General features: G+C 45.1%; 1 protein-coding gene across 3 annotated transcripts in view; it reads left to right on the top strand.

Annotated features, from left to right (window-relative positions):
- TSEN54 (tRNA splicing endonuclease subunit 54) overlaps positions 1–18,139 on the top strand; it is a 202,657-nt gene that overhangs the window by 36,953 nt on the left and 147,565 nt on the right. The window contains exon 1 of one of the 3 annotated variants that reach the window (XM_069200155.1): positions 5,318–5,516. The exons of the other annotated variants lie outside the window; for them this stretch is intronic. Coding sequence (XP_069056256.1) covers positions 5,458–5,516 — 59 coding nt within the window. The 5' untranslated portion in view covers positions 5,318–5,457. Of the gene's footprint in view, positions 1–5,317; positions 5,517–18,139 lie in introns of those variants that run through there. 3 annotated transcript variants of the gene reach the window in all.

Here is an 18,139-nt window from a genome sequence, read left to right on the forward strand (position 1 = left end):
CGCAGCTTGCGGACCAGGTGTCTAAAGGGTCGGGCATGTTTGGGGTGACCGGGCTAAGAGTAGGATCTCTGAATTACCAGCTCCCAAGAAATCGTGCAATCGCGATGCGGGGCACCTTGAAGACGTTGGGCCAATGTCTTCAGTAAGAGTGCGCGCGCATAAGCGCATACCCTTCCGGGAGGGTTCGCTACCCGGCGTAACTGGTGAAAAGCTTCACCAAATACTGGTCCCTGACGCGGGGTCACCTAAATGCCTCACGGGGGACTCAGATGGGGACTCCTCCTCTGTGGTGGATCATGACTCCGGCCGCCCCTGGCACCTCTCTGCCAGATCCAGAGGAGCAGGAGGACTCGGATTCTGATATGTTTGAACCTGAGGGGATTTATCACCCTCGTTCATCGGAGTGACGGCCGGGACAGAAGGTAGCCGAGTACGTAGCCAGTATAATTCGGCAGCCTCTAGTCAAGGAGGTACAGGCTCGCTTGAAGGCCAAATGCCCGCGCCCTACCTTGCCTGATAAAGTAGCAGCTACGCCAGATATCGATCCAAAGATGTGTACCTTCTTTGCGAAGTACACTAAGGACCCCAAGAAGGGTACTGACCGGTCCTGGAGGGCGTGCCAGGACAAACTCCTTGATGTGTTAGGTCCCCTGACACAGATCATCCAACTGGCGGAACGTACCAAGCAGTCTAATACCCCCCCCTACCGACGGATGTTGTAGCTGGGTGGGCCCAGAGGGCAGTTTGTCTCCTGGGCAACGCTAATTGCACCCTTTCAGCCGAGAGGTGCCGGTCTTTGCTTGTTAAAATAGACCCCAAGTTGGGGGAGCTGTCTACCTCGGAGGCTGGGGCAGTCGCCCAGGACAATTTATTTGGTGATCCTTTTGTCAAGGAGCTAGGTAAATTTGTCGCCACTTTTTCTGCACTCGACATGGCGCAGTCTTCTATCAAGAAGATATTTCCGGGCAAGGTTTTTGGAGCGGCTGGACGAGGCAGGGTTCACTCCTCCGGCCGCCAGTATCAACAAGGCCCTGCCTCCTACAGAAACAACGGATGGCGAGACGGTTGCCAAGGAGCCTTCTTCCCCAACAGGGGCAGTGGGAAAGGCAGAGCAAGCAGAATCGCCCGGGGAGGAGCCAAGCCCCAGGAGGTCCTTCTGGTAAGGATTGCCCCTTCTTCCCCTCAAACAAATTGGAGGGAGGTTACGTTTTTTCAGGCACAAATGGGCGCTCATAACCTCTGATGCTTGGGTGTTGCAGACGGTGTCTGGTTTTCACATCGAATTTTAGGGAACTCCGATCCAGGAGAGTCTTCAAACACCATTCGTTTTTTTTACAGCAGATTCCGCTTTAATAGACCTGGAGGTCCAAGAGCTTCTTCGGAAAGGAGCCATATGCAACTCTATCCTCCATTCCAGGGGTTTTGTGAGCAATCTTTTCCTTGTAGAAAAGAAATTCAACGATTGGGTGATCTACAGTCACTTCAAAATGGACAGTATTCACATGCTCCGGGATCTCCTGTTACGGGGAGATTGGATGGTCTGTTTGGACGCTTACCTGACAGTTCCGATTTTCCCCCTCATTGCAGGTTTCTGCAATTTCTGTGGAGAGGTCAGGTGTTCGATTTCACCTCTCCCCTTCAGACTGTCGTCGGCACCATGGTGCTTTACCAAACTTCTCAAGCCAGTCATGGAATTCCTTCGCTCTCGAGGGATCCACCTCATAATTTACCTGGACGATCTCCTTCTGATGGATCAATCCAGGTCCCAACTTATATCCAATGAGAGCACGACTATTGTACTCCTGCAGGAGTTGGGGTTTGTGATCAACCAACAGAAATCAAAGCTTCTGCCTTCGCAGTCGATGATTTTTCTGGGATTTCTCATAGATTTTTAATCGGCATCTCTCAGTCTCCCAAGCCCAAAGAATTCCAAGATCAAGGAGTTAAGGAAGGTTCTGAGGCGCGCCAGGATCTCACTACGGCAATAAGCCAGAGTGGTAGGTCTGCTCTCCTCATCTATTAAGGCCATTTTCAGGCGCCCTTCACTACAGAGCTCTCCAGCACCTCAAGGCCCATCACCTTCGACGCGGCTTAACGTATTCCAAACTCGTCTCTCTCTCTCCCAGGAGGCGAGAACAGAGTTGCAATGGTGGCTAGACCACATGGAGCCATGGAATGGCAGGGCCATTTTCAGAGCCTCTCCAAATCTTGTCATAGAGTCGGACGCCAGTCGTCAGGGATGGGGAGCCCGATGCGGGGACGTCTCGTTCGGGGGACGGTCGACCCCTCGGGAGCTCAATATGCACATCAATTGTTTGGAACTCCTCGCGGGTTCCTTTGCGATCAGGTCCTTGACTCGGGACAGGGTCTCCTGTGTTGTTGTTCTTCGAATGGACAATGTGTCAGCAGGGCAATATATAAATCGCTTAGAGGGCACACGGTCAAAAGCCCTGGCGGAGCTGGCGAAGGATTTTTGGCACTTCTGCCTCCAACATCAGATCTCTGTCACAGCGGAGTATCTTCCAGGTTCTCAGAACACTCTGGCAGACTGGAATTCCAGATTTCTGACAGACTCCAGAGATTGGCAGCTGGATCAGGTGATTTTTTCAGGCAATCATGGGACGTTGGGTCCTTGTTCAGTGGATCTCTTTGCGTAAAGATGGAACACCCAACTACCACTGTATTTCAGCTGGCGCCCGGATCCGGGGGCAGCAGCGGTAGATGCGTTCCTGCAGGCCCGGGGACCACATCAGGGGTACGCGTTTCCCCCCTCCCTTCTGATCTAGAGAGTATCAGCCCAGGTACGTCGTCAGGAAGCGACGGTGGTTCTAATAACCCCTCTGTGGAGATCCCAGGCGTGGTTCCCGTCAATTCTGGAGCTCTCGTGCGATTTTCCAATCCATCTCCCGGACTCTCCCTCAATTCTCCGGAACTCTGTGAGACACTTCCATCCCCTGGTCCTTCAAGGCCATCTACCTCTGGTGGCCTGGAAGATTTCCAGACTTGCTGGCAGGACTGCCAGCTTTCACAGGATGCTAAGAAATTCATTGCACAGGCCTGGGCGCCAGGGACAGGTAAGCGGTACAGGTCCGCATGGAATAGGTGGGCTCGCTGGTGTTTGGACAGGCATGCCAGTCCCACGGGGCCCAAATTACAGATATCCTAAATTTCCTTGCGGAGCTGGCGGGGGCTGGCTTGTCTTATTGTACTGTAAACTCCTTTCGATCTGCCATCTCAGCCGGCCATCCCCCTCTCGATAACCACCCAGTCGGGGAACACCCTTGGGTAAGCAAACTTCTTAAAGGTATCAGACTTTCCAAACCTCCAGAACCAGGTATTCGAAGTTATGGGACCTTAATCTGGTTCTTTGTCTGTTATTCTCGTGGCAGGACAATCAATATCTTTCAAGAAAGGACCTGTCAGCTAAGCTGGCTATGTTATTGTGTCTTATATCGTGCAAAAGGGTGTCGGATGTTAGAGCCCTGGATGTTTCGGATAGAGTGTTCTCCCCGGAAGGAGTAAGTTTCACTGTTTCTAGGAGGACCAAAAGTAATACAAGGTCGGTATCTTATCCTGCTTTTCCTCACCCCCCTAAATTATGCGTGGTAAGATGCTAAAGGGGTAACGAGGAGGTGACAGCTGAGCTTCGGCCTCCTGGAGAAGGTCAACTGTTAATTTTGTTGAAGAAACCTTTTAAGGTGGTTTCCTCCCCTTCGATAGCCAGGTGGATCAGATGGATCTTGGTGGAAGCAGGTATCAATATACGGATTTTCTGGGCACATTCCGCTCGGGGTGCCAAGGCCTCCAAAGCCATCCAAGTGGGTGGCTGATTGGAAGACTTTATGAATGCGTCAGATTGGTCTTCAGAGTCTACCTTTAAAAGGTTATATTTTAAACCTATACACGAATCAGCCTCTTTGGTGGTGAGTAAGCTTTAAACTTGCATAATCCTCGCCTCCGGTCCTGACATAGAATGAGAAATTTCCTAGCTAACATGAAGGAAAGTCTCAATTCTATTGATGACAGAGGCGAGGATTATCCCACGCTACACTGGATATGTGTTTCCCACCCGGAGGTCTTTTGGAGCTTGTACTGAGGTGGTATATATATATGCATGTTTATAGAACTGCTTATGTTATACGTAACAATGTTTTGGATTGTTTTACGTCCTTCCGCAGTGAAGTCGAGGGAGAATGACGTTGACAGGGACATACATACACTTGGTCGGAACGACGGCTGATTGGACATTGGTTCCTATGGGAACAGCCTCATGAGACTTGTAGTTTATTGTGTTTTTTCTTATGAACTTTGAACTTGCTGTTAAATAAAAATTAAAGAAAGATCTGCGTAATCCTCGCCTCCGTGTTCTTAATAGAATTGAAACTTTCCTTCACATTAGCTAGGAGATTTCTCATTTACCTACCTAGTCGCCATATACACAATGCGCTTGTCGCTTACATTGACGTGGCTACTGTATTGACTATACTGCAATACCTTCCTGCACACATCCAATAAAACAAGTGCGACTTATCGGATATAGAGTCAAAGTCAGTATACTAATTTAGTAACCGAAACCCGCCAAACCTTTTTTTCAGTTTAATAATGACCACTGCAAGCATGGAAAAAGTCAAACACAGATCAGTCAAAAAATCACATGACTCCCGAAAATTAGTTCCAGTATCTTCTGCTTCGAGTCGTCATAACTCGCGAATACGCAAACCAAGCTTAGGTGAGCGCAGAGCGGCAGCCCGGTGCTTTCCTCGCTAAGCAGTAGGTGCAAACTGTGAGTGGGAGCCCAGCCTCGTGGACCTTGGGCGGAGCGTACCCTGTACACTGTTGTAGTAGGGGCACCAGCAAACACAGGACGGCGTGGTGACGTGGCTTGTACTGCAACACACGACTCACATGCAGACCAGTGGTACTCCGGACGAAATTGCGTTTTCGTGAATTAGTTACAAGCAAAAGAGCTATTGGTCACACAAACGCTGCTGCAGGACGCAGTCTGACACAGCCGTCTCACTCATCTCGTTCCCGTTGGTCGCTGGTATTCTCCAGAATCTTTTGGAGGGAGGAGGCAGACCGAATAAAACCAACGTACTGATAACAGCCACACTAGCAGTTATAAACGAAGGTGGAAACGTCAGGAGACGAGTTCTTTGACAAACCCACACTAGCCAATTGACAAATTAGCAAGCGTTTCCAACCAATCCCAAACTACGAAACAATCTCTGAGGCAGGGGAGTCAATGAACTCCATTAACCAATCGCAATATGAGAGTTCGCCAACCAATCCAAGGTTGTTACGCTTCCTCTACCTCATAGCACATATTTCCTTCTTCTCGATTGGTTGCAAGCGCTGTAGTGCCCATGCTTTACCTTCGTTTCAATTTCAACATAGAATTACACTGTGGAAGCGCCGCTTGTTTTGTCTCGTCCTCCTTTCTCGTTAAAGGTAGTCATGGGGTCGCCCCATACTCCCGCCGACATGGACCGAAGTAGTGCAAAAGGACTGATGAGGTGGGTCTTTTGTGGTGAGCACAGTCTGGTATGTGGTGGAATCTAACAGCAGCACTGTGTAATGTGGTGAACGCCATGAAGCCCTTATAAACGAGAATGGTACCGTTACGGTATGATTCTGAGACCACTAACAGTACTACATTCAAAATTCACTCGAGTCTATGGCGATGTTGTGATGACGTGGGTCCCAATGAGACAATCTGTGGTGTAGTTTGTCATTTTGGTACCGGAGCACAGTACGAGTCGGCAGACCTTCTCGGGAACCTGTACTTCGAACCGATGGAACCCACAAGGAGAGTGAAATCAGAGCTTTAAATGGGCGGGACCTCCGCTCTCATACCCGGTAGTAATAAAACTAACGTTGAAACCGATATCTAAAGGGCGCTGTATTTATGTCTCCGTCTTTAAATGCGAGAAAAACCTGATAATTTGTTTCTTAAGACAGTGTAAAATCGGCATTATCGCATCCATGTCAGCGATGCAGTTCCTGTTGGCATAACATTTCGTGTTTCACCTCCTCATCTTGTATTCCCTAAAACAAATTTGATTAGATATTGTATGCCTATACTTTGTCCTGCAACATATGCCTCTTGTATATTGAACATTGTGACTTGAGTCAGTCCAGGTGTCTGGGTGTGCAGGTTGTAGTTTTGTGTATGACGGGACAGGATTGAGAGCTGTGGAGTTGAAGCAGAGGGCAGCGTGAGTTCCTCACAGTGCATGGCAGTGGGTCATAAAAGTGTTTAGACCACATGCCCATCCATTCCGTATCTCCTCTGCAGACCACTGATCATATACGCGGAAATTGCACATACCACTTCACATGTAAAAGTGATAGGGGTATACACAACTGGTGAAATATCAACAGGGCCAAGCGAAAGAGGGAGAGAAGATAAAGTAGTGAGAGAAATGTAGTGCAAGGAAATACAGGTAATGCAGAAGAACCGAGTGAAAATGAGTTGACACGCGAGATGTGCAGATGGAGTATTTATAAAAGATATGAGTAAAAAATTACGTTGATGTGTAACGAACTGGGTGATTGCAGAGAAATATAGTTGGAAGGGAGTAACAGAAGTGAATGAGATACTCGGGACCACTCTTCCCATTCCACAGAAATTAGCTCTGTTTAATTCATAGTCTCATATTTGCACAATTGAACCAGTTTCAATTCTAATTATTCACAATATCATTGCTCTTATTCATTTGTATAATACTGGTAACACCCATTAACAAAACCAGTAGGTCTGTCTTGTTTTAGATGTTATGTGTTCGTTTCGTGTGAAATCGGACTCACAGAAAATCACGGAAAGACACTCCGATGCTAGTCACATAACATGTTGCATATTATGCAGAATTCTCGTTTACATATGCCAAGCTCTTGATTACAAAGACCATGCCTCCAAAACCCTAGCTATTGGTAACACCCTCTTTAGAGCCATTTTTTATTCCAATTAAAGCACTTTGTAGGGCTGACTGGTTTGAATTGCGAGTCTAATTAAGTAAATGCGCATTTAATATTTTGTTTGTGGGATAACATTGTTTTATGGGTGAGACCATTCTCGTAAGTTTGGAGAATGAAAACGACCCATTGAGTGTGACACCTTTTAGATGCGTCTGAGTCAATAGATAATGGTCCACGCCAACAGTCTAAATGAAGTGGGTACTGGAGCATAAAGTAAAAGGGAGGGATGAGTAAAGAATGTTTTTTTTTTTTTTTTTGTAATTTTCTTTTAATTTTTTTAAGGACACAGTGACGTGTTTTGGGTTCTCGAAAGGCACAGTCATTAAGAAGGAAGTTCTCCTAGAAGACAGTCTCTAAGGTGTTGGTTGGCGCCAACTACTGTGAGGCAATGGGGCCCGAGCAACAGCAGTATTTCAGCTGAGTAGCTGGTAAAAGAGTACACCTACTCCCGGGGTCTTCATGGGAACAGAGGCACCTGCAAGGAGGCCTTCTTTTCATTTCTCAATTCACATGTGTTCATTTGCTATTCCTGTTGGTCAGCGTCACTGTAGAATGACCAACACCCCACACAGCCTCTCATTTTGTTGGGCAGTTACATTTTTAGCAAGCTCCATTGTTCTAAAGCAGTGTGAATGTTTTCCCATTTCACCGGAATACAAACATCTACACGTTAAATGCAATATCTGCCATTTCACCGGAGGAAATTCTTGGCACAAGCGGGATGGACCCACGGCAAAGTACTGATGCTGGCATATTACATGTAATTCTTGGCATAAGACAGGGGGTACTCAAGATCTGGAGACACCCAGGGCAAACTGCTGGTCGTTGCATAACAAAGGTAATTGAGATTTTCCTAGCCTTGGTGTCAGACAAGCTAGATTTTATTAAATACACAGAGGCGAGTATTATGCCTAACTTTTCTTACTTTATTAAATAGCAGCCAAGAACTACAAATCCCAGAAACCCTGGGAAAAAAACTAAAAAACATCATCAAAATTGGGCTGACCAATCCCATAACAAGCCCCCTCATAACAATCTTGGCTGAGAGCACCAAGTCCTCTTTTCTTGTGAAAGTCAATCCAAAGTAGAATCTGAGAGAAACCACATAAAAAGTCATGATAGCCGAGAAAAAGTCCTTGCAGAGATCCATGAAGAACTGAGAGGAACAAACTGGAGAGTGAGAACTTCCACACAAAGTTTCCAGGCCAGGAGAAACTGGAAGCAGATCAACCGGAAGTGGTGGTATTGGTTGAAGACGTGGCCATTGTGGAAAATAACAGGGAGGGTTGAAGAAATGTGGTGGGATAATACTCGCCTCCATGTCTTTAATAAAATCTAGCCTTTCTGACACAAAGGCTAGGAAAATCTCAGTTTTATTACAAGACCGGAGGCTCATATTATGCTTGTTTAAAGCAATGAAATAACAGTGTCCAGTGGATGATCAACATGCTTACAATAAAAGGCTCTAGACGTACTAACGTTTGATCAGTCTGCAGATCTGAGAATATCCTGTAAACTAGCCCCTGCCCAAAAGGCCAGAGAAGCCGTAGCTCCTCTCACTGAATAAGCACCATAAGAGAGGGTAGGAACCCAAGCCAAGGACATTAGTCATTTCATCCAACGAGCCAAGGTGGGAGTTGAGACAGGTTTGTGAGGCTTTGAAAGGAAATAAGCAATTGAGACGAAGAGGGAACCCTGATATCTGTAGTTCGAGAAACGTACGTTTTCAAACAATTACCTACACACAATTTAGGTTGTGAAGGAAAAAATGGACAAGGGACGGAAGACAAATTAGTTTTGGTACATCTAAACACTTGGAAATAAACACCTAAAGTAGAACAATGAAACGAGGAAACGTCCAAAGCTTTAACATCTGAAACATGTTTGATAGAGACTAAACACAGGAGCATAGTCAATTTAGCAGACAAATGTTTCAAGGATAATTCAGCATTATCCGGCCGTGAGAGAAGTAGTTGAAGAACAGAGTTAACATCCCACATGACATTGTACTTTGGGGCAGGAGGTTTAGCAAAACGTACTCCCTTTAAAAGTCGACAAATCAACGGGTGTTCCCCTACCAGTCTTCCATCCACCCTGATATGCTCTGAAGAGATTGCAGATCGATAAGTATTCCCTGTACGCTATGCTTTACCTTGAGAAGCTAGGGAAGCCCAAAAATTTACCACAAAGGTAACATCTGCTGAAACGGCATCGGAATTCCTGTCTACACACCAGCTACACCACACTGACCAAGCGGAGCGGTAGACTCTTGAAGTACCCGGAGCCCAGGATTGTTGAATGAACTGAACAGCCTCCTCCGAAATAGCTGGGGTTCTCCAGGAAGCCCCGAATTCTCCACGCTATGAGATGAAGTGAACCATCTAGGATGAGATTGTGGGGTTGACCCTGAGCGTCCAGGAGAAGTTCGGGAAACGGAGGTATCAATACTGGAAGGTCTGAGGAAAGTTCCAAGAGGGTCGGATACGAAGGCTGAGATTGCTATAATGGAGTGATAAGAACTATGGAAGAATGTTGTATGCGGGCCTGCGCTAGAACTTGAGCAATAAACAGGAAGGGAGGAAAGGCGTTGAGGAGAGAGGGAGGCCATACTTGTCGGAAAGCATCCGTGGCTAAAGCTAACGGATCTGGTCTCCAACGGAAGAAGGCAGGAAGTTAAGAGTTGATCCTTGAAGTGAAGAGGTCTTTAGACATAGCTCCGAAGAGTGAAGAACTGAGCTTGAATATGGAAAGGTGAAGATGCCAATCGCTTGAGTCATGGGTATGTCTGGAAAACCAATCTGCCACTACGTTCAGCTTCCCTGGGAGGTATTCTGCCTTGACCGAAATATTTCTGTGGAGACCAAACTCCCACAGACTCTTGGGCAGAAGGGCCAAAGGTTTGGATCTCGTTCCGCCTAACCGGCTTATGTACCTAACTGCAGACAGATTGTTCATTCTCAGAAGAATTGAACACTTTACCCTGTCTCTTGTAAAGGACTGGATGGCAAAGGAACCTGCAAGCATCTCTAAACAGTTGATGTGCAGTGAGGACTCCTGAACAGACCATGGACCCCCAGTCAAGAGTAGACCACATCTTGCACCCCAACTTGTCAGTCTTGGATCTGAATCTAAGACAAGATCTGGGGAGGCAGAAAAATTGTTCTCCCGTACCAGGCGTCTAAATGACTTATCCACCATGAGAGCTCTTCCCTGGACTCTGAATCTAGAATAACCAGATCTGAGTAGGCCAGGCCTTTGCGAAGATGACGGATTTTCAACTTCTGAAGAGCCCTGTAATGAAGAAGACTAGGAAAGATGGCTTGAATGGAGGAAGAAAGAAGGCCTACCAGACGTGCTATGGATCTGAGGGAACAGCAAGGGAGAGATAAGGCGTGACAAATCTCCTTTATCAAAGACACCTTGTGTTGAGGAAGTTGATTTCTGACTCCACAGTGTTGACTATGAAACCAAGGAACTCGAGACGTTGGGAAGGGATTAGGATGGACTTTTGGAGATTTATGAGAAACCCCAGTTGTGACAGGAGAGCCTGACAAAGATTTAATTGATCTATAAGGGAAGATTTGCCCTGTGCCATGATCTGGAAGTCATTGAGATAGATGATAAGCATTATCCCCTGAGGAAGGCCACTACTGGCTTGAGGATCTTGGTGAAACACCAGGGGCTGATGAAAGGCTGAAGGGAAGAGTTTTGAACTGAAAGAAAGAATTCTCCCACTGGAACTGTAGAATCTTTCTGAAGGAGGGATAAACAGGCACCAAAAGATAGGCGTCTTGAAGATCTATCCGGACCAACCAATCGTTGTGAAGAAGGCGATCTCTGAGATGGAGAATAGTCTCCATCTTGAAATGCTGGTATACTAATTTTTTTTTTAAATCTTTCAGATTTATAACCAAACAATGCTTTTTGTTCTTCTTCTGAACTAGAAAAATGGTACTGAGAAACCCGGAGGGGTCGTAAACGACTTCTTTGATGGCCTTTTTTGTTAGTAAGGATTGTACTTCGTCGTGAACCAGACAAAATTGGTCTGGGGGGGGGGGAGGAGAGGACAAGGCAGATGAGACTGACACGGTACCCGGTACCTTGTACAACTCTGTGCTATAGCCTTGAACTGTCTGGATCACCCAAGGATCTGAGGTTATGGAAAGCCAAGCGTTTAAACACAAGCCCAGTCTGCGTTCCTACTGGAGGAGGGCCATAACTGGAAGTTCTTACCTGCAAGCTGGTCTCCTTTGGATCTGTATCCCCTGTTACGGCTTCGGCGGAACCAGCGGGATTAGAATTGGGGCTTGTACCCCTGGTAGAAGTCTTGTTGGTTGCTTTGGATGGAGTAGCCTCTGCCGAGGGATTGCCCTCTTGAAGAATAACGGCCGGCAAATCGACCCCTTCCTTTGCCGGCCCTTCCAAAAACATGTTGGGGAAAAAATCCTTTTCATTGACGAATGTGCCTTGTCCAAAGAAGCAAATGCGGAGACACATCTGCTCATTTCCTTTATAAGGAAATCACCAAAGAGAAGGCCATCCGCATTGGGTCCTTCCTCTTTGGATGCCAAAGAACTAAGTTTGGGATCAATTCTGAGCAGAAGACTTTTGCGCCGTTCCTGGGAAATGTAGGCGTTGGCATTGCCTAAGATGCATATCGCTCTTTGAGCCCAATTTGAAAGTACCTCAGGATCCACCTTAGTGCCCTCCATTTTTGCCTCCTCGGCCAAGTCAAAAATCCTAGTCAGAGTTCCAGCTAGGTCCAGAAGTCTGTCCTAGCAATTCAACCAGGCTCGATCAACACCTTTCTTGGGATCGTTCCCAAATTTAGTAAAAAACAATAACATATTGGGATCAATAGAGGGGGTATCAGCCACCTTACAGGGAAAGGAAGGTCTAGGACTTTCAGACTTCAACTTGTTTCTAGACGCTTTATCAAGCGCATGCCTCAAATAAAAGGAGACACAGTCCGAAACATGATTGGAAGGAAACCATTCCGACGAATTTGGATGGTGAATCGACGTAGGGTCGAACATGGGTTCACCATCATGATCCACCAGATCATCAGACACTAAATGAGGGGAACTCACAGTAGGAAAAACTCTACGCCTTTTCTCCAAAGGCCCATAGTCATAGAGATCGTCATTCATGGAGTCTTGCAAGGCATCATCCCCATTACTGTCCGTGCCTCTAATATGTAAAATGTTAAGGGGGGAGGAAGGGAGCCCCGAAGAATTGGCCTCTTGGGAAGGGGGGGCCCAAATTTGATAGAAACACCTTTGGGAGGCACATATCGGGGTGCCGCACGTTTCGTGCCTCTCTTAGGAGGATTTTCCTTGTGGTTTTTCAGCATTCTGGATATAGAGGCTTCTAAGATTTTTTTTTTTTTTTTTTTTAAATATCTAACATGGATACAGAAACTGCATGTTGGACAGAATCCTTGAAGGATTTTAAATTGTCCTTCATGGACTGTGTCTGTTCATCCCGCAGACATACATTCAGCCTAGAATGTGAAAAAATGGAAATAAGAGGTTTAAAATAACAATAAACAGGGAAAAAACCTGTTAAACAAGCAAAAACCCTGACCTAAAGGGTTAAATGCAGCTTGAACGAGCGAAGGGAGAGTCTAAAGGAGAGGGGCCGGTTAGGGGCGTATTCTGGGAAGAACCCAGAGAAACGAAGGGCAAACAGGAAAGCCCTCACCGATAAATAAGCAGTAGAAAGGAAGGAAGCAGCCAGGCGACACCAGTCCGCTCCGTACCACTCTTTACTAGTCACGGAGGAGCGAGGAATAAACGAGGTAAGAATACCTCCGGGAAAATATAAATGAACGTTAAAGAACATTCTAATGAGGCCGCATGTGCGCGCATTGTGAAGGTGAGCGCGCAATGACGCGCATTAAAAACAGACGAAAGCACGATAAAACATAGTGCAAAATACGTAAACACTAAAAACATACATATGAATGATAACAATAAACTAGTTAAAATGTAAAGAAAACGGCGAGCAGCGTACTTATCTTGACTGCGAGCAGCAAGAAAAGAGGACTTGGTGCTCTCAGTCAAGATTGTTATGAGGGGGCTCGTCATGGGATTGGTCAGCCCCGTTGTGATGTTGTTTTGTAGGTTTTCTTTCCCCAGGGTTTCTGGGATTTGTAGTTCTTGGGTGCTATTTAATAAAGTAAGAAAAGTTAGGCATAATATGAGCCTCCCGTCTTGTAATAAAATTTGTGACATACAAGGACTTCCATGGCAACATTCTGGTGCTAGCACATTGTATGTTGTTCTTAGCGTAAGGGAACCACATCTGGCATAATGGGCACTCCCATCAGAAAATGCATGCCCATGCATGCTAGATTTTATTCCCGAACATTCCAGGTGAAGTTGTGGCACATTCTGAAGAAAAAAATATTGGTCCAACTCTTGGGGATGGCCAGGCTTCCTTGGCACACAATGAAAATATTGATATATTGCTTGAGTGCTCTTTCAGAGCCAGTGGCATATTACAAACGTGCAAATTGGACTGGCAAATACACTGTTTGATGCAATTTTTTCAAACTCTTGTGGGAGACTCCCAAATTCTCTTAAAATAAGCTTAACTTACTTACTGGAATCCTGTGTAAGTTTTATGCCAAACCATTTTCCAAGCTTACCGGTGACTTGTGAGTAGAAGTGGCAGAGGGGACGGTGTGTGAGGAGAGGTGGCATGAGCAGACATTTGGCTTTGAAATTAATTGCATTGTCCAGTCTTCAAATGTATATTAGCACATTGGAATGTTGGGAGCTCCGTTGAAAACAATGGAGTGACCCATGATTCTAATGGCCTGTAGAAGCCCCGAGCTCCATGTGTCAATGTTGGTCACAGCTGTTGCTATGAGCTAAGGCCTCACAGCAGCCCAAGGGGATTTCTAGGAGCCCAAGGGGATTTTAATCCACTCGGGCTACTTGAGGGCTTTGTTTTATTTATTAGAAAATTCTGCTATCTAGTGGCAGAATGTTCTTATAGCCTTATAGTCCTCCGTAGCTGGGCTATTAGGGCGTTAAAGGCCGTTCCCTTGTTAAAGACCCTCATCTTCGGCTCGGGCCTTTAACACTTGAGTGGGCCTTTAATGGCCGGTTTAGCCCGCTAAGGGCCGGACTATGGGAGAATGGTGTATCTGGGTGGGCGCATCCTTAAGGCGGTTAGCGTGAAGCAGACACGGTCTTTTAGGGAAGCTATTGGAATCTCTACTGTTGGACTTTTTGTTTTTTAAGGAAAATGTTTATTTACACCATTACGAAAGCAGGTGTCTAGAAATAGCAAACTGCCAGCAGTAATATTCAACCTCCTACCTACTGGCATGAAAGTAGGTGTGACCTGGGACCAGGCCACATGTTTACATGTCTGCAATCCTTTTGTGTCGGGCACGAAATGCTGCTAGCAGCATTTATGACGGGAGACTGATGTGACTGACGGCACCTGCACTTTTCCAGCTGGGAAGTAGCCGCAGGTTTTTGTCTCCATTTGAATACACCTTTCCGGAAAAAGTCTGAGGACTACTATCAAAGTAATAACCTACGAGGTGACCAGATAGTCCTACGAACCTGAGCTTCTGAAGGGCACCAGTAATAATTGTTCTGTCGAAGTTGGTTACACAAATTCTAATTTCTGAAATACTCTAGGAGGTTACCAAGAATCCTCCCAAATGTGATAAATCACTTCAACTCGATTGCTTCAACTGAAATAAATTAAATTAACGCAGACATCCACAGTAGTGATTTTCCCTGTTGGACGAATAGTTAATATCACAATGTAAACCGACATAATCCAAGAAATAGGTGTTCCATAAGTATTGCAAAACAGGACAGTGCTTGTGTGAAGTGCAGTTTCATTAGCCTATACGAATACATACATGAAAAGAAGTGACAAAGCCTGGTTTCACACATCCAAATGAATGCAATATGAATAAAGGAAGAGGCATATAAAATGTTTGTCGACATTTCGACCCACATTTATGTGTTAGTTAAATTCATCTAGCCTGGACTTCATCAGGACGAGGCATGGAGACACCCTAAATTATGGTGGCTGTAGGAATGCTCATTCTTTGTAGAAAAGCACATTGAATTGCCCCGTGCAACAGAAGGGGCACCCAAAAAATTCCCATTACTCTCGACACCGTTGTGGAGTAGGAGTTAAAATACCGTTCTGAGGACACGATAATGCTCATGCTTTGAATTATCAACGCAGACTTGGACAGTACCGTGCTGAAGCGTGAGCACAGTCGCATCACAATGTTTCACACACTATCTTGCTTGTCAAAGTACTACCTGGGAAATTTTCTGCCCCCATGTTCACTCGTTTTCATGCCCACAGACTGCTATGTATATAATTGTGTACACTACACAGAGCACCTTGTGTTGCTTGGGTGAGGTTGGATTATATTGTGATGCTAACTATCATAAACAACAAACGATTCACTCAGGGGGACGAATCACTATGATAAATGCATGTGTTGATTTAATTTATTTTGCTTGAAAAAATCATGTTGAAGTGATTAATCACATTTGCGAGGATTCTCGGGTATCCTCCTAGAGTATTATTAAAAATAGATTTTGTGTAACCAAATCCGACGGAACCATTGTTACTTGTGCAGAGTATGGCCAAAGGGTGGATCTGAGGGTCTGGGCTTTGGCCCTCATCTCTCAGAGGCATGGGGGAGAGGGACTGGAAGAGAAATGATCTTGTGGTGATACTGGCACAGGATTAGTGATTGCAGGGAAAAGGTACAGTCTTCGTTGAAGCCAACGGTTACTGCGCCTGCCATCCAGTCAGGCTGGCAAGAATTAATACACATATACATTTCCAGTATAAAACTGTAACCAACTCTGAATCTTTTGCTGGAAGGGCACATTCTTTTTATGATCGTTCAGCAGCCAGCGAGGAGGCAATGCTCTATAAGGCACAGTCTGCAAAATGGTTGGTGCAGTCAGAGGGGACAGCCTTAAGGCAGGATATCTGTCAATAGGATCCTGTGGAATGGTACATGAGGTGTGTGCTCCTGCTGCAGGGCACAGTGTGTGTATTGTCCTCTAAAGGGCATAGCATGCAGAGGGATGTCCCTGTTGGGTATTTAATGCTAGGGGGTCAGGATTGGTTCACAAAGGTAAAGGGCGCAGTTTGTACAGGACTGAGGCTTAGAGGGCACAGATTGCAAAGGGAAAGATATTGAGGATTCTTTGTTGGATTTTTTTTTTTTTTTTTTTTTTTTTTTAGAAACAGCTACCTGCCAACATTAACATGTAGGGTCTTCTTACCAACTTGCATGAGTGTAGGTTTGATTGGGAACCAAGCCACATGTTTACATGGCTGCAAGCCTTTGGGTCAGCCAGTAAATGCTACTCGCAGTCTGTCTGGGTTTAGTCTGATGTGATTGACAGCAGTTGTAGGGATTTGATTGAGTGAGCACCCAAAGGGATGTATGTGACTGTACATGAATAGGGGTTCTATAAAAAGTCAGAGAAAAGCTTGAACTGGAATGAGGGCTGCATCAGCATATTTTGATGGGTTGGGGGTTGGAATGGTTTTGTGGAGAGTCTCACCAACTTTGGTGAGATAAATAGGCAAAGTCTGAACAATATGCTTGCTAGATGAGGACTGTCTTAAGTTCTTTGAAGTATTTCCTGAAATCAGACTTGAAGATACAGAGACTATGAGAAGTAGTTCTTTGAGGTGGTGCATTGGATGTGAAGGTATCTTCTACAAAGCCATTTATGTCTTGTTGGGAGAACCAGGGAACAGTTCTGTTAGGCCTTAAGAAATCTACTCGCCCACTCGCTATGGCAAACAGATTTTATCAGGGCAAGCTATTTTAATGGCCTACTTGGCCCATTCTGGCAAGCAGGCAAAACAGGTGTTCTGCTCACTCAGAAAGTGAATGAGAAATAAAGATCCATTTAAGTCTTGTTTTATTTTGTCATATTTGCTCTGCGTCCATAGATAGAGGTCTAAAGTTAGTATTCTTACAATTTTTTTCTTTCTGACTGCAAAGTTAGAGGATTTTGTAAAGTGAACTGTCTTGACACCAATGCTTTACAAAGAGAGTGAAATTAAAATCTGTAGGATGTCATTTTTTTTTCTAACACACTTAAATAGCTAATATGTGAACTATACAAAAAATTCAAAATAGATTTCATTAGTTATGAAAGCACGTTTTTTGTAATTCTGTGTGGCAAAAACAAGATTTTATAACAATGAAAACAAATTAGTACTTTTTACTTTGGGTTTCAGCAAAAATACTTGTGTACATCACAATCTCCACATTCTTATATACAGTATAGTTTTATCAGTAAAACCGCATGTTAGTGGGAAAGTTTGTGGCCATTTCATTAATGATGTTTTGTTTGTAAATGATGGTGCACCACCACATCAGGCTTTAGTAAAATATTTATTAAAAGTGAGTTTTTAAACATGACCCGAAAAACATTCCTGTCCCTGTCCTGATGGCAATCTTATTAGTGAACTAAGAGGCCAGTCAGGAGTCATACATACACTTTATTTGAGCTAGATTCTTATTTTACATGGAGCAAACGTTTAGTAAGGTCTAGTTACATTTTTATCATTTTTCGAGGCCTGGTTCTAGATGGCCGACTGGGCGTCTTGTGGGAAGTATGGGTGCAACATCTTTGAGATGTAGGCTAAGTCACAGCCATGCAGTGCTTTGTGTTTAGTGCACAGGGTTTGGAAACCAATCCTCTGTTTTCTTTGGCAGCCAGTGAAGAAATGACAAGAAGTTGCCTGCTCTGTTTTAGACTGAGAGTGAGATGTGCTTTATAGTTTTTCGCCCCTTGTAGTCTTTCCAAAGCTTTGGTGGAAAGACTAATATTTTTGCCGTTAGTCAATCAAGAATAATGTAGTGCAGTGATGAAAGCAATGTGATGGTGTGGGATGAGTACAGGATGAAACTCTTAAAGGCGACAAAGGTGGTAAAATATATCCTATTCTAGATTTTTAACATGTGGGATAAAAGATGACGTGGATGAGAAGATAAATATTCTATGCAATCTGATTGGGGAAAGGTGGCTACAGGGGAGGAGGTGGGGGGGCGGGGGTGGGGGGGGGCAATAAAGTGACATGCTTTTGTGGTTTCCAGATTCAATCAACATGACTTCAGCTGATTTTTGCC

This window comes from Pleurodeles waltl, chromosome 7 (assembly GCF_031143425.1).
Source record: "Pleurodeles waltl isolate 20211129_DDA chromosome 7, aPleWal1.hap1.20221129, whole genome shotgun sequence".
NCBI classification, from domain to species: Eukaryota; Metazoa; Chordata; class Amphibia; order Caudata; family Salamandridae; genus Pleurodeles; species Pleurodeles waltl.